Source organism: Oncorhynchus masou, chromosome 4 (assembly GCF_036934945.1).
Source record: "Oncorhynchus masou masou isolate Uvic2021 chromosome 4, UVic_Omas_1.1, whole genome shotgun sequence".
Taxonomy (NCBI): domain Eukaryota; kingdom Metazoa; phylum Chordata; class Actinopteri; order Salmoniformes; family Salmonidae; genus Oncorhynchus; species Oncorhynchus masou.
Window position 1 is genome coordinate 11,012,585 of NC_088215.1, and position 22,511 is coordinate 11,035,095.

The window sequence follows — 22,511 nt, forward strand, 5'->3', positions numbered from 1 at the left end:
TGGGGGGGGGGGTGTGGCTGGGCTCACCCCTGGCTTTTTTCCTTCCAGTAATAGCAGCCTGATTGTGATGACTTGTTATCGTATGGTGATTTAACCTTTTACTGCAGTGGGCTAAATCAGGGTCACACAGAGTGTTTCTTGGTAAGTCTTAAACAAATCTAGTTTGAAACAAAAGTATCCACCTCACACACATAGTTGTGGGTTTAAAAGAGGACACCTGTACCATGTCAGATATAGAGTTGATTGTATTACATGTTGAGTTGCATCCCAGTATTACACTTCATATACATCCCAGAAGACTGAAATATAACAAAACCCTTTGAAATAGAAACACCGGATTTTCGACGTGATTTTTTTTTAAATAACGTTGATTAATTATGAAAAATATGAATAACATTCCACCTATGAGGTAATTTGACTGCAGGAAAGGGGTCTACTATAATGAAGCTCCCACAGAGCAGACTCTTCATGACAGCAGCCATACCTACACACACGCGCACACACACAGTGGAGATCACAAGCAGTTCTCTGTTGCTCTGGGCGTGTCTGTTGCTCTGGGCGTGTCTGTTGCTCTGGGCGTGTCTGTTGCTCTGGGCGTGTCTGTTGCTCTGGGCGTGTCTGTTGCTCTGGGCGTAATTACACCAATTTTCACTGGGAATTCAATCTTTCACTTGCCCCATATTCACTCCTGTCAATGCCTGGTTGACTCTCCTGTGAATGCGGGTGAATAGGTGCCACCATGGTACCAGTGGTAGGCTCCATTCAGTGTAACACCAAGAATCTCCTAACAGACTGTGTTGATACGTATTATCCTTAAAATGGTCAATGGGGACTCATTGACTAATGTAAGCCTCTGTTTGTGCTTCAATACAACGACAAAAAACATCAGGAGTGACTGCGTTCATATACAGTATCTACTGTTTCTACCTGGGAATGCTATTTATTTGAAGCTGCTCATTGAATCAATTATCATTATTCGAAGCTGCTCTGAGATACATTATAGCGATGGATATGTATTTACATATTCAATATGAATTTGCTCTTGATCCAGTGAATATGAAGTTGATTGATTATTTGATTGATTCTAACCTCTGACCTCTGACCCTGGCAGGCTCCCTGGCCGTGTCTGTCACTGATATGACTGCTCCGGTGGTGGGGTCGTCTGGAGGAGTCTACGCCCTGGTCTCAGCACACCTGGCCAACGTCGTCATGGTGTGTGTGTGTGTGTGTGTGTGTGTGTGTGTGTGTGTGTGTGTGTGTGTGTGTGTGTGTGTCAGCCAGAGCAGGAGCAGCCCTCTTGTCATGAGATGACTATCATGCTCAGACATACATCAAGTGGCATCAAAGCAGGGCATTCTGGGGCCCAGCAGGTGCTCTGTCAGTCTATGGATTCCATACATTCCTGCCTTTCATCTTTCCCATTTACAAAGAGTGGAAAGGTGTGTCGACTATCTAGTGTTGAAAGTGTGGAATGTGCGTGTGTATGTTGCATGTGAGTGTGTGTGCACTGTGTAGTGTTAGAGTGTAATTAGATAATTGTCATATAACTTGATTTTCTCCCATTCTGAGGCTGCATGTAAATTCACCTTTGACCTTAGCTGTGCTCTGATTGATTCAATCCATGCATACTACCCTACAAAGTCATAACCTTAGAAGTAGGGGCCGATAAGGCCATACTGCTGTCTATATGATTGGATGGTCCCTGTCATCAAATATTTACACCGGTGGGCACTTTACAATCCTCAGTGGTCCTTCCTCCTCTCAGACAAATTTGATTTACTACAACAGCAAGAAAGGGGAGACGATCAAGGGTCATCACATGATATCTGTGTTGACTCTGAAAGCTATCATGGAAGGGGAAAGATATGTTATTGTTGTAGTCTATGTGTCACTCTGAATGTTTACAGTTCTGTAAGTCGCTTTGGATGTAGGTGTCTTTGGATGTAGGTGTCTTTGGATGTAGGTGTCTGACATTACTATCTTATGAAGGTAATGAAAGAGGCTTAGTGTCGTGGATCATTATTAATAGGGCCAGGAGTTTTTCCTGGTCAGGTTACATGGTCAGGGACAAACTCAGGTCCATCTAACATGGGGAAACTCCTGGCCTGAATCATAAACCCTTTATCTTGCTCTCTCTCTCTCTCTCTCACTCACTCACTCACTCACTCACTCACTCACTCACTCACTCACTCACTCACTCACTCACTCACTCCTTTTCATCAACTCACTCTGCTCCTCTCTCCCCAGAACTGGTCGGGTATGAAATGTCAGTTTAAGCTGTTCCGGATGGCCATGGCTCTGGTCTGCAGTAAGTCTGTCTAAACTCTGAAGTTTCTCTATATTCAAATCATATCTGAGATACCCCAGTCAGTCCCTACACCACTGTGTGACTAGCCACAGCCTGCAGGTAACCAAAACCAGCACACGGTTTATTTTGATCATTAAAAAACAAAGTCGTCAGAGGGACCTCCGGTCTTGTGTACTGTTACAAAACCTTGCTCTTGACCTAGTTAATACCGTGCTGGATGTAGGTTAGGAGACGGGAAGGGCCCTGTAGCTAGCAATAGAAGCTTAGAAAGAACATACCCACTCATGGAAGATTAATGTGAGCGATGAGGACGGGTTTGTTGTGGTCTCAACCTTTATAGTACATATCCAACGTCTTATTTTTCACTTTAGTATAAGCATACGCTTACAATTCGACAAGTTACCGTGATTTGTAAGAGATAAACACAGCAGTATTTACAATAAACTAAAAATGACAATATCACTATGGAAACAGGACTATAAAGAGCATTATGGTAACACTTCTCTTTCCCCCCTCGTCAGTGAGTGTGGAGTTCGGCCGTGCCGTGTGGCTGCGGTTCTACCCGCCGGCCTTCCCGCCTTGCCCCAACCCCAGCTTTGTGGCCCACCTGGGGGGTGTGATGGTGGGGCTCACCCTGGGGGTTGTAGTCCTCCAGAACTACGAGCAGCGTCTCCAAGAGCAGTCTCTATTCTGGATCTTCTTCTCCGTCTACTTCCTCTTTGTCCTCTGTGCTGTCTTCTGGAACGTCTTCGCCTACAACCTGCTGGACGTCAGGCTCCCCCCCACGCCGTGACCTCCCCCAGCCTGTGAGGGCAAACTGAGAGGGCCAACTACGTACCTCAGATCCAATGGAACATAACTATCTAGGTCCAAGACTTCAGAATTTGTATCTTCATTTTAGAGTACCGTATGGAACAGACTATGGCAGCATCTCCTCTTAAACCCAATGGTGCCTATAGCTGTAAGAAAGAGGTTATTATGACAGCTAGCTTCAATGAAGGACAATTTCATAGCGTTGGAGATTGTTATGATACACATGTCTTCGATCTGTCATACTATAGTACTGTTATCTGTAAGTCTGGACTGAAGCTATGAAATGTTCCACTGTTGACATGTTACACTGTACTGAGTGCATCTGACGTGATATGGTTTTGTTCCAACTTCCTGATCTTTCTTTGGTTACCTGACTGTTTATACATTCAACGATGCTACATTGTTGCCTTTCACAATCTGTCTGGCAAGACAAATGGCTAAAGCAGAAAGAGATCGGTACTCAAGCTAGATATTTGCAGGGAGAATTGGCCTACGTTTTTGTTGTTGCCTTTGGTGTGTGTGTGTGTGTGTGTGTGTGTGTGCGTGTGCGCCGTTTGCAAGAGTGGACAGTATTGGAGGTGTGCACAGTATCATCCGGGTTACACTGACTTACATTATTTTGTCATGTGCAAATGGAAATGGAGGTTGAAACAAAGATATATGTGATGATCAAGCCCTCTGTGTTCCTGACTGTTGCCAAAACTGTCCCTTAACCAATAGCGTACAAAAGACAGAGCACTACAGAGAACATGTACTGTTTTATTAATAGGGGAATATGTTGCCTTCTGCGATGAGTTGAGGTTGAGTTGAACATCAGCATTCTCCCTCTAGTACAGACTTAGTGATAGGTATTCAATATTTAACTCCGTTACAGACTGTGGAAATGGTTCTACGTGTGAATAGGTTCCTCTCTCCAGAGTTAGCCTTCAGTTAGTACTCTACTGTCAATGCCCTTAAGGAGAAAGCGAAGTCATGTTGTATTGGATGCTGTGTTTGCTTCAACAGGAGAACTTGTCGCATCTCAACCAGCCAAGGCTCAAATTAGCCTGGTCCCAGATCTGTTTGTGCTCTTACCAACTCCATTGCTGTCATTGTCAAGCCACAGATGTTTGGCATGACAAAGAGTGACATGGAGTTGACATGGTACCAGGAACAGACTGGTACCAAGGCGAGCTCAAGCGTGTACTTTATATTAACCTCACGTTATGCCGCTTCACACAAAATAAATAAAAGACTGTAATTATTAACAAATTAATATTTTAACATACAATAGCCGGTTGTTGATTCTTGAATTGGTCTACAATGTGATGTGTAAATTATCCTGTGTATTTAACATTTGTTAGTTGTATATTATAAGGTCTATGATACGGAACATAGTGGTAACTGACAATATTTTAACAAGTGCACATTTTTGTAGATTTGATATGTAAATACTAAATACTGGAATACATTCAACTGTTTTTATAATGAAACGTATTCTGACCTCTTGGTGTTATTTATGATTCAACCTGCACATGTGTTTTGAAAGACCATTATCATTCAATGCCTTTTTGTTTTACTTTACTGTTCAGCAAACTGATTGTCTAGAATAGACTAAGGTCTCTTTCACATAGACAAACCATGGAGACAACAAGGGACCAATAGAGAAAAGGCCTCAGCGTTGTGAAGATATCTAAACAAACCCAATTGTGTTTTGCCTCGCTCCAAACATCCTATTGTCCAGACACACACACACACCAGTCTTTCTCTGTGGTCGGGGCTGTTGTGCGAAAAGACCTCCTCGGACCAAAGCTGGTTTAGTCACAAAACCGGATTAACTTTCCAAATGGTGTTTGGGGATGTGGAAAAGGCTTTCGACCGACCGTCTTGAGTGGTGTTTTCTATTCAAAACGTTGTAAACATTCAACTTTCCAACTGAAATAATACATTTCATAAAAATATTATATAAATAAAGCAAGAATATACACATAATACATTATCTGAAGAAATTGCTTTAGAAAAGGTCACAAGACAGGGATGTCCTCTCTCCCCCCTCCTGTTTGCACTGGCAAATGATCCGATTGCAGAAATAATTGGACAGGACCCAAACGTAACAGGTATCAGTATTGCTAAACATGAATATATACGAAACTTATTTGCTGACGATCTCCTGATATACCTGAATAATATTGAGTTTGATGTCTCCTTTGTTACATTTTTTGGGGGGGAATACTCTAAAAACTGAAATAATGGCAATAGGAAAAATAAAAAGAACAACTCATGATCTACAGCAATCTGTTAAGTGGACCACAAAAAATATGAAAAACTTAGGATACGTAGTAGGTTAAAACAAAGTTATCTTTATGTATTTTTTCTTTATCTCATTACTTAACAAGTTGAAAGCGGATCTAATTAAAATGATCAATCTCCCCATGAATCTTAAAGGTAGAATAAACCTCTAGAATGGCAAGGCTCTCAAAGTTTTTGTATTTGTTTTCGGTAACACTAATTACCCCACAGGAGACATTCTTCGTATACTTGGCCATAACAGACTTTATATGGACAAATAAAACTCAGAGAATAAATAGGGAAGGTTTATATTTCCCTAAGTCTAAGGGTGGTTAGAGACAAAGTAGAGTCGCAATTCAACAGCTCAAACGTGAGACGTATGTGGCAGGGTCTACTGTCAATCACGGATTACAAAAAGAAAACCAGCCCCATCGCGGACATCAACGTCCTGCTCCCAGACAAATTAAACAACTTCTTTGCTCGCTTTGAGGACAATACAATGCCACTGATACGGCCCGCTACCAAAGCCTGTGAGCTCTCCTTCACCATGGTCAACATGAGTAAAACATTTAAACCTGTTAACCCTCGCAAGACTGCCGGCCCAGACGGCATCACATGCTGCGCCCTCAGAGCATGCGCAGACCAGCTGGCTGGTGTGTTTACGGACATGTTCAATCAATCCATATCCCAGTCTGCTGTGCCCACATGCTTCAAGATGGCCACCATTGTTCCTGTTCCCAAAAAGTCTAAGGTAACAACTAAATGACTATCGCCCTGTAGCACTCACTTATGTCATTATGAAGTGCTTTGAGAGATGAGTCAAGGATCATATCACCTCCACCCTACCTGATACCCCAGACCCACTCCAATTTGCTTACCGCCCCAATAGGTCCACAGACTATGCAATCGCCATCACACTGCACACTGCCCTAGCCCATCTGGACAAGAGGAATACCTATATAAGAATGCTGTTCATCGACTACAGCTCAGCATTTACCACCTCCAAACTCAACCGCACCCTGTGCAATTGGGTCCTGGACTTTCTGACGTCCTGCCCCCCAGGTGGTGAGGATAGGAAACAGCATCTCCACCCGCTGATCCTCAACACTGGGGCCCCACAAGGGTGCATTCTCAGCCCTCTCCAGGGAGGAGGTGAGGGCCCTCGGAGTGTGGTGTCAGGAGAATAACCTCTCACTCAACGTCATTGACGGGACAGTAGTGGAGAAGGTGGAAAGTTTTAAGTTCCTCGGCGTACACATCACGGACAAACTGAAATGGTCCACCCACACAGACAGCATGGTGAAGAAGGCGCAACAGTGCCTTTCCAACCTCAGAAGGCTGAAGAAATTTGGCTCGTCACCTAAAACACTCACAAACTTTTACAAATGCACAATCGAGAGCATCCTGTCGGGCTGTATCACCACCTGGTATGGCAACTGCTCCGCCCACAACCGCAAGACTCTCCAGAGGATAGTGCGGTCTGCACAACACATCACCGGGGGCAAACTTCCTGCCCTCCAGGACACCTAAACCACAGGAATGCCAAAAAGATCATCAAGGACAACAACCAACTGAGCCTCTGCCTGTTCACCCCGCCATCATCCAGAAGGCAAGGTCAGTACAGGTGCATTAAAGCTGGGATCGAGAGACTGAAAAACAGCTCCTATCTCAAGGCCAGCCGCCTGTTAAACAGCCAATACTAACATTGAGTGGCTGCTGCCAAAATACAGACTCAAATCTCTGACCACTTTAAGAAATGTAATAAATGTATTTAATAAAGGTATCACTAGTTACTTTAAATAACGCCACTTTAATCATGTTTACATATCCTACATTACTCATCTCTTATGTATATACTGTATTCTATACCATGCACTGACTCTTGCCTATGCCGCAAGGCCATTGCTCATCCATATAATTATATGTACATATTCTTATTCATCCCTTTACATTTATGTGTATAAGGTAGTCGTTGTAATTTTGTTACATTACTTGTTAGATATTACTGTCGGAACTAGAAGCACAAGCATTTCGCTGCACTCGCATTAACATCTGCTAACCATGTGTAGGTGGCCAGTAACATTTGATTTGATTTGAACTTCCAGATTTGGAATTGTATCAACTCGCCACCCGAGGCTTTTACTTGCGACATATTGTTAAATGCACTAAATGTTTATCCCCAGAATCTTTTCACATGTCTATAACAACATGGGAGAAAATGAAACGCATTCTACAAGAACCACTATCACTTCCTGAAAGCACACCCTTATGGACCAATCCGTGGACAGCTTTTCAGAATTGACCGATGAATTGGCTCACATGGAAAACTGAAGACATAGAAATCGTAAATGACATGCGAATAGAAAGTGCAACTTTTTCATGGCAGAATTAGAAAGTCATTTTGGACAGAACAATGAAGACATTTTCAAATATATGCAATAAAATGTTGACCTAAGAGCTTTTGGACATCAGAGCAACGTTGAGGGAATTCTACTTGAGTCAGAAACAGATACTCATATGATAGATAGGTCCAGTAGCAATTTTAGAATGTCAGTCTTGGTGGGGCAAAAAAAGAATTGGATGTCCAGCAAAGCCTCGACACAACACAACCCTAACCAATACATTAATTGCACTATAAAGGTGACAAATGGTGCCCACAAACTGTTAGGGCCTACATACAGTGCATTTGGAAAGTATTCAAACCCCTTGACTTTTTCCACATTTTGTTATGTTACAGCCTTATTCTAAAACAAATTAAATTGTTTTTTCCCGTTGCCAATATACACACGATACCCCGTAATGACAAAGCAAAAACAGGTTTTTAGACATTTTTACAAATGTAGTAAAAAACTGAAAATCACATTTACATAAGTATTCAGACTCTTTACTCAGTACTTTGTTGAAGCACTTTTGGCAGCGATTACAGCCTTGAGTCTTCTTGAGTTTGAGGCTACAAGCTTGGCGCACCTGTATTTGGGGAGTTTCTCCTATTATTCTCTGCAGATCCTCTCAAGCTCTGTCAAGATGGATGGGGAGCATCACTGCACAGCTATTTTCAGGTCCCTCCAGAGATGTTCGATCGAGTTCAAGTCCGGTCTCTGGCTAGGCCACTCAAGGACATTCAGTGACTTGTCCCAAAGCCACTCCTGCGTTGTCTTGGCTGGTTGCTTAGGGTCGTTGTCCTGATGGAAGGTGAACCTGACTAATCTCCCAGCCCCTGCCACTGAAAAACATCCCCACAGCATGATGCAGCCACCACCATGCTTCACGGTAGGGATGGTGCAAGGTTTCTTCCAGACGTGACGCTAGTCATTCAGGCCAAAGAGTTCAATCTTGGTTTCATCACACCAGAGAATCTTGTTTCTCATGGTCTGAGAGTCTTTAGGTGCCTTTTTGCAAACTCCAAGCGGGCTGTCATGTGTAATTTACTGAGGAGTGGCTTCTGTCTGGCCACTCTACCATAAAGTACTGATTGGTGGAGTGCTGCAGAGATGGATGTCCTTCTGGAAGATTCTCCCATCTCTACAGAGGAACTCTGGAGCTCTGTCAGAGTGACCATTGGGTTCTTTATCACCTTCCTGACCAAGGCCCTTCTCCACCGATTGCTAAGCTTGGCCAGGTGGCCAGCTCTAGGAAGAGTCTTGGTGGTTCCAAACTTCTTCCATTTAAGAATGGTGCAGGCCACTGTGTTCTTGGGGACATCCAATTCTGCAGAATTGTTTTGGTACCCTTCCCCAGATCTGTGCCTCGACACAATCCTGTCTCAGAGCTCTGTGGACAATTCCTTCGACCTCATGGCTTGGCTTTTGCTCTGACATGCACTGTCAACTGTGGGACCTTAGACAGGTTTGTGCTTCTCAAAAATCATGTCCAATCAATTGAATTTACCACAGGTGGACTCCAATCAAGTTATAGAAACATCTCAAGGATGATCAATGGAAACATGATTGACCTAAGCTCAATTTTGAGTCTCATAGCAAAGAGTCTGAATACTTATGTAAATAAGGAATTTCAGTTTATATTTTTTAATACATTTGCAACAATTTATAAAAAACATTTTTCACTTTGTCGTTATGGGGAATTGTGTGTAGATTGATGAGGGAATTTAAAAAAAAATTAATTTTAGAGTAAGGCTGTAACGTAAAAAAATGTGGAAAAAGTCAAAGGATCTGAATACTTTCCGAATGCACTGTAAAACTGTCCCAAAAGCAAAGTCCCAACAGCAGTCCCAACACTTTACCACTGCTACACCTGGCTATCAGCGGAGCCTTGTCTGGCATCCAAACCGTTAATTCAGCCTCATTTACTGTCTTTAAAAAAACATAGCTGATAGAGCTGACTTGCTTAAACAAATGTGGTTTCTACTGACAATTGAGATGTAGAAACAATGGCATAAGGGGACGACAAGCGGATAAGAGGCAATCCATAATGTCGATGAAGACATTAATGAGCGAGCTAGGACGGACGTAGTCAATATAACTATTTGTTCAGCACTTTTGAAATATACAGCGACAGAATTCAGAACATGGGCCGTTCTTACAATGTTCTCCCTGTACACCAAGTCAAAACTGTAACGTTAGGTGAAATGAATTGAGGGAAAAATAGACCAAATTATTAGGGTGTGGCACATGGGCTACTAACAGTTTATTATACAACATACACTTAGTATTACTTTCTTAGCTACAGTATACATATCTCCCTGGAATATTACATAATTTATGCAGCAGCATACAAGACATTTTTTGGACTTACCTTGTTGTGCTGTGCTCACTTGAACAGGAAGGTGGGGCGGCGGTCCTTTGTGGGCATTCTCTGGCATTCTCTGGATTTATGGTGCTTTCAATACAAGGTTGAATGGTTGAATGATGATGACGTCAGTGATCTTCAGGTTGTAGCTCTAGAAAAAGGCCAGAGTTCCCGATTTACAATTCCGAGTTGGATGACCGTTCAAAAAGTATATTCCCAGTCGGAGCTCGTTTTTTCCTGTTTTCCCAGTTGAATTGAACTCACTGGTGAGATTTCCCAATTACAAGTTAACAGTTGTTTTGAGCGCGACAGAAATTATGCTGGATTGACAGCACGGCCAATGTTGAATGTTTATCATTTTAAACTTGGAAAAAAAGATCCTTAAACCCAGACTTGGGACAACACAGCCACCCCTGAATAGCAGGCTAGTGATTGCTTTGCAATGCTTGCAGTTAGCCACTGATTCCTTCCAAACCACTCATTGCTGAATTTGCGATTTCCAACTTGTTGTGTAATGTTTAGGTCCAATGGCCGATGTGCACCGATACGTTTTATCTATAATTTCTCTTCATTATTTCTCTTCATATGACAAGGATTAAAAAGGATTTGCCAGTAGATTGTCATCTTGATTCATGATTATGACTGCTCGCTAAGATTATGAAAGTATGATGTTGACATGATCAGTCCAATTAAAGCTACTGTAGATATAACGGGATTTGAGGTCATTTTATCTGTGGCCAAAGACCTTGAGTCTTCTTGGATGAGCACTTCTAATGTAACTATATGGCAGCACCCCAAGGGGCTTGAGTTTTCGAGCTCCCCATGAGTGACAGAACACTGAGCCAATCACTGCGCAACTAGAGAACATTACAAACTCTTACCCTCTGTATTTTCCGCTGGCTGCCCCATCACCACAGAAAGTACTGAATTAGGCTGAAACACCTGCATTTTGGAGCTGCCTTACTCAAGAAAGCAAAAAAAAAGTTTGTATGTGGCTTTATTAACTCAATTATTTATTTCATTTTATTTACTTTGTTTGCAAACTAATATGTGACACGTATTAATGCAAAAATAACATTAGCTGAAAATGATGGGTCACCATTGGATAGGCCAGATGTACAAAACCTTGCAGAAAGCTTATTCAACTGACAATCTATTAAAAACATATAGAAACTATTGGAACCAAGACTTAAAAATGACTGATATTGATTGAGTGTTGGAACATAATGAACGAAATTACATGCCTTATTATTTAAATATGTATTTTAAAATCTGGCTACAGACAGAAACAACATAAAACAATTTGAAGTCTTACAAGCATTAGAAGCAACATTGGGTGTGGATATGGTGGGAACATGTGGGTCTGAGCAAGTGGGATATCATTCATATTTGTGGAAATGTATGTAGAAGGTTAAGTTGTCTATTGTTTTCGTTAATGTGTGTTTTTGTTTATTGTAAAATAAATAAATAAAAGTAAAATAAAATATATACAAATAAAATAAATGCTTGAGTACAAGAGTCGGCCCTAATTCATTCAGAGAAGGGAGGCCTGCCACTGTGGTCTCTCTTCAGTCGAGTCACTGCCTATGGGAATCAACAGCAGCTCCCAATTTATACAATTTAACATTCATTAGGAGCCCTGAAATTGGCTTCTGTTGTGTTTACTCACTTGCATAAATATCCCATTTTCCAAATTAATCATTTACCTAGGAGAGAGAATGGGAGGGAGGGGAGAGAAAGAGAGAAAGGGAGGGAGGGAGGGGGAGGGAGAGAAAGAGAAGGGAGGGAGGGTGAAGATGGACATTGCCTGAAGTAGATTTATTGTTTCCTTTCTGCTCAGACTGCTGAGCACAGCTTTGGGTATAGTTATTTTCAGTTATTCAAATTAGTCTGGCTTATATGCAAGGCACTGGGCTGGGGGACTCACAATATAGGCCCTATTGAGTCTATGTACTGATCTAATACATTTTTATAGAACATTTTATTTAATCAAATGAAATTGAACATCCATATCATAATGCATGGCATGCATTGCAAGTTGGTGCTTTTTCAGTATTATAAACTGGGTGATTCGAGCCTGAATGCTGATTGTCTGATAGCCGTGGTATATCAGACTGTATAACACGGGTATGACAAAACATGTATTTTTACTTCTCTAATTACGTTAGTAACCAGTTTATAATAGCAATAAGGCACATCGGGGGGGTTGTGCTATATGGCCAACATACCACGCCTAATCGGCTGTATCAGGCACTCCGCGTAAGAAAAGTCCTTAGTGCTGGTATATTGGCCATATACCACCCCCCCCCCCCCCCCATGTCTTATTGCTTAATTGTTGTTGTTCTATAATAAGGACGGATAGGCCCGCAACTCAATATGTTCGCATTTATTCAAGTCACGATATCAGTCAGCAGGTCTCAGTCAATGACTACATAGATCTACATTTGAATTGATTTCAGCATTGACGCCTTCATCACCACACAATAGTATGGTGCAATGTCGCGCCCATGTGGACATTACAGTTATTATAACCTGAACAGAATACATTGAAATGACGCGAAATGAGCAGAAAAACATACAATAATATGAAAATGTGGTGTGATTATTAAATTCCGATTATATCGGATCAAATCCCCCAAAATGTACAACTTCGTCAAAATGCTGGAAAGACGAATTTAAATCACTTTTGTTTAGTGCACGTGTTCCATCAGCACAGCATTGTGGGTGCATTTCATAATCCACTTCCTCCACTTGAAGAAGCGCCATTTTCGGCGTTGTCACACAGCATGTCGCTAATGTTTAAGGCATAATAAGAACGAATTTCAGTGTTTGTTATTCTACGTTAGCTTTCCAAGTACTATCTGAAAGATGGGGCGAAAGAAGAAGAAGCAGATGAAGCCATGGTGCTGGTATCCTTTGGTTTGGGGAATAGACCAAACGCAAATCATGAAAGGGAAGTGAGGGCTCGAGTGCTTAGCAAGGTAGCTACTAAGATACTGTAGGCCTCACAAGACCCGTTCGGACTTTTGATACTTTGTCGTATGTTTGTAATATTGTTGTGGCAATTTAAGTTTACAACATTCTCTTTCAGTTTTATCTCAACTAAGTTAACCTAAATGGTGTATATTGTCGAACATTTATACTGGAAATCTAGGTATGTTCGCTAACTAGCTAGCGGGTTTATTTGTTAGCAAAGTAACTTATTGTATACATTATGTAGCTATCTACAACTATCCAGTTTGACGCTGACTCGGCATACATTGTCTGTCATAGATGGTGGTCAGACGTTGTGTTCAAAGATTAACTATACCTTACGTTCAAATAAAGGAGTAACGTTAATAGCAGGGAGCAGGCACCATCGATTGAATTAACTGAAACCAACTAGCTAGCTTGCTGACGTTTAGTTTATACTGACATTTCCTTAGTTCACAACTTGAAGGTATTGTAATCGAGATTTCGATGATGAAAAGATCCTCATCCAACACCAAAAGGCCAAACATTTTAAGTGCCATATATGTCACAAGAAGTTGTACACTGGTCCAGGGCTGGCAATTCACTGTATGCAGGTTGGTATTCACATTAACAACATGTTGGTAATTCATTCATCTGTGTTGTCATACCTTTTATTTGTGATATAAATCATTGATGTTGTGGGCCGTGTGTGTTTCAGGTTCACAAAGAGACCATCGACGGGGTCCCCAACGCTATACCAGGAAGGGTAGACATAGAGTTGGAAATCTATGGCATGGAAGGAATTCCAGAGAAGGATATGCAGGAGAGGAGACGGACATTGGAACAAAAGCAGGGTTAGTTAGTGTTAACATTTCCTGCATTTGTAAATGGGGGAGGGGGTTAGACCATAGAAATCTACAGCCAGAACAAATATTGTGTGGCTAAAATACCCCCTTGTGTTCAGAGAGCCAGAAGAAGAAGCAGAATCAGGACGACTCTGACGAGGATGACGACGATGATGATGCTCCAGGCCCTTCGTTCGTTCAGCAGCAGATGCCTGCTGCCCAGCCCCAGGCTAGCTACGTCCCTCCCATGGCCCAGCCCAGCATCCCCCCCGGGGCCAGGGCTCCAGGCATGCCACCAGGAGCTTACTCAGGTAGAACATGGGCTGAATGGCCATACGATTGCTCTGTTCTGCCAGTAAGACATTTGCATCAAGTAATGATGATTGGCAAAAATGTTCAACTGCTCTGAATTGTGAATGAATCGTGCCCATTCTGAACAAACCACAAACTGGAAAAAAAATACATTCCCTTCATCACCATATAATGGATGATAAGCTATACCTGGTGTGTTTAAAATCTAGTTCTTTCCCTTTTCTTCCCAATGCAGGAATGCCCCCTATGATGCCAGGTCACGGTGTCCCGCCCATGATGCATGGGATGCCCCCTGGTATGCACGGAATGCCTCCAGGGTGAGTACTAACTCGAACTACTCAGTGGGCGACATTTTCCTCTCTCAATGCGTTTGCTCACTCTTTGCAGGAGTTAAATGTCGCCCCGAACTGCTCCATCGTTGCAGAATCTGACTTATTATTAAAGCTTCAGACAGTTAGATTTGATCATTCAGATTGTAACTCACACCTGTTGGTTCGATCTCCATACAGCATGATGCATGGGATGGGAGGGATGATGCCTCCAATGATGCAAGGGATGCCCGGTATGCCGCCAGGTAAGCACTGCCCTAGGAGGTACTCCTCTTCCCCTCCCTTACTCCAGTCACTCTGTACTCAGTGGGGTGGTCTGGCATTGACAGGGGATACAGCACCGTGGCCCTCTCACCTCTGATCTAGGACTATTCTTCTATATGAGGCTTGTGAGTGAGCAAGTTGACAATTTCACAAGAATAGAATGGTGCATAGAGCTGGGCGACATGGACAAATCTATTTAATGATAAGCTTGAAACATGAATGTGCACCACCGTTGTTTTAATATTACCCGTAAAAAATACTACTACTTTGAATGTTGTCGCTATCGATTGTTCGGTTATCAATCACCTATATGAAACAAAAGTTTGCTGAAACATCACATTTCTCTAGAAGGGCCCTATAGGTTATTTATTGTAATGAACGATATCAGCAAAATGCCCACGATAAGTGGTCGATGTCGATCATTTTCGGTTTATCATCCTGGCTCTAGTAGCACAAAATCATGTTCACTCCATTCTATCATGACCTAGAAACCATCTGCTCCCCTAACTCCTTGAGAAAGAACTGTGATTTGATATTGAGACCTGATGTCTTGTCTATAGGAATGCCACCTCACATGGGTCACCGTCCTGGTATTCCCCACATGGCCCAGGCCCCCACCCCGGCGGGGATGCCCAGGCCCGCCGCAGCAGCCCCTGCTGCCGTCAGCAAGCCCCTGTTCCCCAGCGCAGTACAGGTGGGTCACCTTGCCTAGAGGCGAGGTGGGATGGAGCTGTAGCTTGTCATACCTGTCTCATTGGTTTACCTTCATTTTAAATGGTGTCCATTGAATAATTCACCAAGAGGATTTCCTCTGTAGTAAGATGGTTGTACTGGTGCGCTCATCTCAGGCACATGCATACTATCAGAGTATCATCATCATTCATGATGGGGAGTAGGCTTGGGCGGTATCCAGATTGTCATACCGACCTTGTGCCATATCGATATATTTGGTAATAGCGGCACTGAACACAAGGGGCACTATTTTCAAACCCCCAGCTGAGCTTTTGTAATTCAAAGGTTAGCAATGCTAACAAGTACATGTCAAATCCCATAGAATGCTAAAAAGCACATCGTGAACATTTAGACAGCCTCTGACCTAAACTGTTTTCAGGAGAGACATCCCAGTTCACAAAGTTATAGAAGTAACTTAGATATGCTACAGTTTGGTGCATGCTCAACACAATTAATAGACGGCAAGGCTCTTGATCCAGGAGGGGGTTTTCTGCTGTTACCAGCAGTATAATTAATTTTGTAAGAAGCTAACCACTTAGTTAGATAGCTAACTAGCTACTAAATTAGCAAACCAAATGTACAGCTACAGAGCATTTAGCACATTTTACTTAAAAGTTTACTTAAGTTATAAAACATCTAGCTGGTGAACGTTTAGTTGTGAATTCCATACTGTAACCTGATCACCTGGCGTGTGCTGCACAACGATGAGTGACTCACAAGGCTCTGATCCCGTTATTGTGTGCTTGCAAACAAACCATGTGACTGGGTACTAGCGGTAAGCTTCATAATAAAAAATTCTGACAGGTGAAATGAAATACTCAATCATTGTCTCTTAATATATTGCACAAGTTGACTGTAGATATTTACTTAGGATGTAGCAACAAATATTCACATTTATGCAATCTCCAAATAAATAATTTCAATGATATTGAAAAACCACCCTGTGGCTATTTCCAAATACCCCGGTATATATATGGTATACCGTCCAAGCCTAATATGGCGCCGCAATAGCAAAGTTGTATCGGTAATGCATCAATAGTACGGAACAATAGTCAACTATAGCTCATTATCAAACTGCCCTCTTCTCGATTTCTTCTCTAGAGCTGCTGGTATTCACTCTAGGTCCTGCTAGTGTTGTTCACACTCTGCCTCTCTTCTTTATGCTGCAGATGGGCTCTCATGTTCCAAACACCATCACAGCCTCTCCCAGTAGCACTGCAGACTCTCAGTCTGCTGCCTCTAAGCCTCTGTTCTCTAACACTCCACAAGTAGGCAGGACTCTTTCACTCCCATGTCCCATAGACGCTTGTGGCATGCAGCATATCCGCTTGATTTGGTTGGGAATGCTACAAAATGTCTGTGTTCTGACATACACATAAGTTAACATATTCAGCAGGCTTTTTGTCATTCCTTATGCATTTTTATGAATCGCTCCACCAAAAGGATGAGCTGCCGGTCGGCTTTCCCTTAGGAGGACTTGCTGCATGCCTGTGTGTGGCCTGCCTTAGTATTCTTAGCACTGGATTGGTGATTTAAATGTGTTTTGTTTAAGCACAGCTTGCATTTTAGTAATTTTTCCCTTCCCCTGACTTGTTAGCATGATTTCCTCAGATGGTATTTCGCACAATGCAATGCTCGTCAGCAATATGTGATATGAAAAATATGTGATATGACAAGTTTTTCTTGCGTGTTTCAGCTGAACTGATGTTTCAATCACTTTTTCAAACTGCAATTTTATATGAATATAACCACCTGTGGAATCCTGATATTTTCCAGTCATTTAAAGTGCTAATCGGTTCAGCGTTAGATGTACAGTGCACTCTGCTTATAAAAATCTGAGGAATCAACCAATCTTGTTGTGAATCATGGGACAAATTCTGTTTAGAATGCACTTCTAAGGAATCAATAGGTCAAATGTCTAAATAACTGATTCCTATGAGAGGAGAGCATTGTATTGTGTGTGATTATGAGGAGTTTCTCACCCATCTGATGGTGCCTTTTCCTTCCTGTCTCCCAGGCCCAGCAGAGTGCCTCTGGAGCTGTGCCCCACAACGCGCCCTCCACCTCCTCTGACCCTCCCAAAGCAACATTCCCCGCCTACACCCAGTCCTCTGCCTCCTCCTCCAACCCCCCTAGTAACACTGTGGCCAAGCCCCCAGCCACAGTGACCAGTAAGCCAGCCACCCTCACCACCATGAGTGCAACCAGTAAGTTGATCCACCCTGATGAGGATATCTCACTGGTAAGTTGCTCCTGCTTTGCGTTTTGCCCTTAAACAGTAAGTAATGAATGAGAAAGTACATTTATCTGTTTTGATACTTGTAATATTAGTTTAAAGCAAATTAGTCAAATCTAATATAATTGAGTTAGTTGTGTGATTTGTCATTGCCGTTGCACTGAAAGGGATAGGCTAGTGTTGCGTCCTGTCTAAGAATCCTCTCTGTGTCTGTCTGCCCGGTAACAGGAGGAGCGACGGGCTCAGTTGCCACGGTACCAGCGTAACGTGCCCAGGCAGGGGCAGGTCCACATGTCTGCCCCTCCGGTGGCGGCCGTGGGCGGCATGATGCCCCCACAGCAGGGCATGCCCCCCCAGCAGCCTGGCATGAGGCACCCCATGCACGGTAGGAGACATTATGGCATCACTAGACCAGAAACTTGTAGCCTTTGATGGCACTAAAGACCCAAGTATCATACCAGTCAAAACATGTTTTTTTTTTTTTGCATTTGCTTGCATTGACTGTGATGTTTCAATATACTTCCTCCTCCCTCCAGGTCAGTATGGTGGTCCCCCCCAGGGCATGCCTGGCTACATGCAGGGCGGGATGCCTCCGTATGGGCAGGGCCCTCCGATGGGATACCAAGGAGGGCCTCCCATGGGCATGAGGCCCCCCGTCATGTCTCCTGCGGGACGATACTGAAGAAGTCGCAACGACCTGGCACCTCACTAGGTTTGGTGGTTAAACCTTTTCTCACCTTGTGCTTTTTAAAACTAGCCCAAGCCAATGAGCAGTAAGACCAACCAGTGATGGTGAAGAAAAGTATTGATGAAAAAAAAAAATATATACGCAGCACACGGACATTTAACATGACATCTTTAATGGGGGAAAAAACATAGAAACAACAAAACACACAAAACAACTTGTTGATAATGACAACTTTGTCGTTGTGCAGATTTGATACATGTATGGTGTTTTTCTTCTCATGTTTCACTCAGGTTTGTAGAAGTGAAGTGTGTTAAATATGGTTCATATTATTTTGACTGCTCGCTGCTGGAGTAACATGATCGTACCGCCCCCCCCCCCCTTACAAAAAGGCAAGTTTCCTGTAAATATATGATTTTCTGTTGTGTAGAGTAAGTCGGTGACGAGGCCCTCACAGCACACTTTGTGTGTTGTTGGACGCCCTGTCCCCAACCATATGGTTGGTGAGGGTCCTCCTTTATGATGATGATGATGATTCCAACTGTTTAGGAGTTTACCACCAGATCTATGGATTATTATCTATCAGTCTCTAGCTTCATTCTTATTTCAGGTTTATTCCATGATCAAAAGGGTAACTTGTGTGGATTTATTCTCTGTACTGTTTTAAACAATCTATGTTGTAATAAAACTCACTTAAAATCCAACACTGTTTTCTTCCTGACCCGTGGCTGGGGATGAGGCTTCATGAAGGTTTGTACCATGAAGGTTAGTACCTTCATCATGAAGGTTTGTACATAAATGTTGTATTTATGAAATATTGCTCAAATAATAGGATGTCAACTTTCTAGGTCTGTTTTAAAAAAAAACATGTTTTAATATACAAATTGTATTGATGCAGATACGTTTATAGCCTAGACCTTCTTTAATAGTAATCCAGTCATTTAATACCTGCACCCTGAATTAGTTTATCTTCCTCACCTTAGGTTCACTAACATTTGCATGCAAGTGCTCTATGCTGTGTGTTTGTGTGAGTGGTTGATGATAAATATACCGTTTTACTTGATGTCAGGTGTATTTTTCCTAGACCACCTACTCATGTCCTCCGGTTGTCTAGCTTTTCAAGTCAGAGGTCCTTATTTGGTGTTCGTTCACTATGGTGCATCAGTGTTTCCCCTATATGCATTTAGCAGCAGCACAACGCCGCTGCTAAACCATGGCCACCACTGCCAAAATATTTTTTTTAATGACTAAAACCAGGAATATAGAAACAATAATGGAGCGATATGTTTTTTGAACTAGAAATCGCCAATATAACTAGACGGGAGTATCTAAAATTCCAAAATGTCATGACATAGGTCCCCCTTTGATTTTGAGTCGTTTAAGATAAATTAAGAACAATGCATAAGCCATGGCAAAATGTGTAGAATTGCAGGAAATTAGCTTTAAAACTAAAATATTCATGGCAAAATGTGTAGAATTGCAGTAAACTTGTTTTAGAACAGCTGCAGTTTCTCTGGCTGAGGAGGGCCTCTAAAATGTGCCATTTGCCATGCTCACTACCCCCACATGCTAACTTTGCCACCGCTGTTGGAAAGAAATACTAGGGGAAACACTGCATAGCATATTAAAATCGAAAAACCATTACTTTTATACTTTTAAGCCCATGTCTATTTTGATGGTAATGTCCTTATCTGCTTTTCAGCCTAAAACACAGATTTCTTGCGAAACAGGTCAGTTATATCTGTAAGTACCCATTCCCTTACCATAGTGTGGCTGTATCTTGCACCGGATGTACCGTTTTAGTAGTAACGAGTTATTGAATCTGAAATCATGCATTTTGGGTGTTTTTCCAAGATTTGTATGTATTGTAGAGTTATTCTAAAGTACTTGCTCAAGATTTGTGACACCATTTGGTTGCATACAAATGTAATGAATGTTGAATGCTGTGGTGTGCCATTGTTGCCTCTTTCTGTCTGGTGGTGAAGGGGGCTGTTCGGTGGAAACTGGACACATTTTTATCCCACTCATTTGGTAAGTAGGATTTCACATCAGCTTTGAAAGTATTCATACCCCTTGTTACAGCCTGAATTCAAAATGGATTAAATAGATTCTCACAGATCTACCCACAATACCCCATAATTACAGTGAAATCACGTTTGAAAATAAAATGCATATCTCATACATAAGTATTCAACCCTTGAGTCAATATGTTAGAATCACCTTTGGAAGCCATTACAAATGAGTCTTTCTGGGTAAGTCTGAGCTTTGCACAAATATAATACAATCCAGGTGTGCAATCTTTAATTCTTCAAGCTCTGTCAATTTGGTTGTTGATCATTGCAAGACAGCCATTTTCAAGTCTTGAAGTCTTCAAACCGATTTGTAAGTCAAATCTTAACTAGGCCATTCAGGAACTTTCAATGTCTTCTTGGTAAGCAACTCCTGTATATATTTGACCTGTGTTTTCGGTTGTTGTCTTGCTGAAAGGTACATTTGTCTCTCAGTGTCTTGGAAAGCAGGCTGAACCAGGTTTTCCTTTGGGTGTTTTCATGTGCTTAGCTCTATTCTGTTTCTTTTTTATCCTAAACTGCCGTGTCCTTGCCGAAGACTAGCATACCCATAACATGATGCAGCCACCACCACCACCATGCTTGAAAATATGACGAGGGGTAGTCATTGACGTGTTGTGTTGGATTTGCCCCAAACATAATGCTTTGTATTCAGGACATAAAGTTGATTTCTTTGCCACATTTAAAAAAAATAAAAATGCTTTAGTCTTCCTGTTCACGCTGTCATTTAGGTTAGTGTTATGGTGTAAAAATGTTTATCAGTCATCAGTTTTCTATCACAACCATTAAACTCAAACGTTTTATTGGCCTCATGAAATCCCTGAACGGTTTCCTCTCCGGCAAACTGAGTAAGGAAGGATGCCTGTATCTTTGTAGTGACTGGGTGTATTGATATACCATCCAAAGTATTATAACTTCACCACGCTCAAAGGGATATTCAATGTCTGCTTTTGATTTTAATTTGACCCACCTGCCAATAGATACCCTTTGCGAGGCATTTGAAAACCTCCCTGGTCTTTGTGGTGAATCTGTTTTGAAATTCACTGCTCGGCTCGGGAACCTTTTATCTGTATGTGTGGGGTACATGAATGAGGTAGTTATTCAAATCATGTTAAGCACTATTAATGCACACAGTGAGTCTATACAATTTATATTGTGACTTAAGCAAAATTTTTACTCCAGGATTTATTTAGGCTTGCCATAACAAAGGGGTTGAATACTTTGTTTCAAGACGTTTCAGCTTTCCATTTAAGTATAAAGTTAAAAAAATAAATAAAAATCCACTGACATTTTGCAAGCCAGTGACAATACCACACAATCTCAATTGAATCCATTTTTAAATTCAGGCTGGAACACAAAGTACAAAGTCAAGGGGGTGAATACTTTTGGAAGGCACTTGCTGACGATGGCAGTTATAAAATAATGATTGACAAGTTCATTTGAAAACACTCCCAAACAATATGGAAAAAAAGTTTTCCCCAAGTTATGATCATTGTTTACAGATGAATAGATTATTAATAATTATGGATTATAGTATTTGACCTGTTAGATGTCGTTCTCAACAAGAGTCCGAACTCGTCTTCCAACTTTCGCAAACAATGCTCAACTGTCTCGGATATGCTGCTGTCATTAATACTGTTACTCCACAATACTCCATAAAGCTGTTACTAGGATTAGCTTCACCCTTATAATTGAATTCTCCCCACTTATAAAAAATTGTCAACATACATCCCTTTTAAAGGGAACATTGGCCCGTTTGTTCATTAACTATACATTTCACATAAAGCAAATGGACATGTTATTTCACACGACCATGTAGGCAGTATCACAGTTGCTCTCCCCTTGCTGATGTGCATACATGTATCCTAATATAAGAACTCAAATGTTTTGTAATCAACACTCACTGTATAATAAATCATGTGTATGTATATACTGTACAATTTTCAGTGTCT

The 22,511-nt window shown here is 41.8% G+C and overlaps 2 protein-coding genes and 1 non-coding gene across 6 annotated transcripts in view; all 3 read left to right on the forward strand.

The window, feature by feature from the left end:
• The window catches only part of rhbdl3 (rhomboid, veinlet-like 3 (Drosophila)), a 55,109-nt gene extending 50,512 nt beyond the window's left edge, over positions 1-4,597 (forward strand). For both annotated transcript variants that reach the window (XM_064950725.1, XM_064950736.1), the window contains 3 exons: positions 1,112-1,212; positions 2,248-2,308; positions 2,830-4,597. In XM_064950725.1, coding sequence (XP_064806797.1) covers positions 1,112-1,212; positions 2,248-2,308; positions 2,830-3,101 — 434 coding nt within the window. In that variant the 3' untranslated portion in view covers positions 3,102-4,597. The remainder of the gene's footprint in view (positions 1-1,111; positions 1,213-2,247; positions 2,309-2,829) is intronic.
• Positions 4,598-12,864: 8,267 nt separating this feature from the next.
• LOC135523814 (BUB3-interacting and GLEBS motif-containing protein ZNF207-like) lies at positions 12,865-22,489 on the forward strand. 3 transcript variants are annotated; one of them, XR_010452874.1, is made up of 12 exons: positions 12,865-13,044; positions 13,575-13,701; positions 13,806-13,941; positions 14,052-14,243; positions 14,480-14,561; positions 14,754-14,818; positions 15,398-15,531; positions 16,739-16,837; positions 17,587-17,811; positions 18,034-18,190; positions 18,342-19,255; positions 20,193-22,489. XR_010452874.1 is itself a non-coding variant. In XM_064950747.1 (11 exons), the coding sequence occupies exons 1-11, from the start codon at positions 13,004-13,006 to the stop codon at positions 18,485-18,487; spliced, it is 1,404 nt and encodes a 467-aa protein (XP_064806819.1). In that variant the 5' UTR covers positions 12,865-13,003; the 3' UTR covers positions 18,488-22,489. The 3 variants fall into 3 exon arrangements, 2 of the variants coding, with proteins under 2 accessions (XP_064806819.1, XP_064806831.1); XM_064950747.1 differs by having other exon boundaries at positions 18,342-22,489; XM_064950759.1 differs by lacking the exon at positions 16,739-16,837 and having other exon boundaries at positions 18,342-22,489.
• Positions 14,846-14,979, forward strand: LOC135525001 (small nucleolar RNA SNORA49). The gene has a single exon (XR_010453057.1). It is a non-coding gene; the product is annotated as a small nucleolar RNA SNORA49 (small nucleolar RNA).
• Positions 22,490-22,511: the final 22 nt, after the last annotated feature.

What these genes read in the sequence shown, in the direction of transcription:
- LOC135523814 (XM_064950747.1), top strand. Translation starts at nt 13,004, where the DNA reads ATGGGGCGAAAGAAGAAGAAGCAGATGAAGCCATGGTGCTG. An exon ending in TGGCAATTCACTGTATGCAG is followed by an intron (nt 13,702 to 13,805) that starts GTTGGTATTCAC and finishes TGTGTGTTTCAG; the next exon opens with GTTCACAAAGAGACCATCGA. An exon ending in CTGATGAGGATATCTCACTG is followed by an intron (nt 17,812 to 18,033) that starts GTAAGTTGCTCC and finishes GCCCGGTAACAG; the next exon opens with GAGGAGCGACGGGCTCAGTT.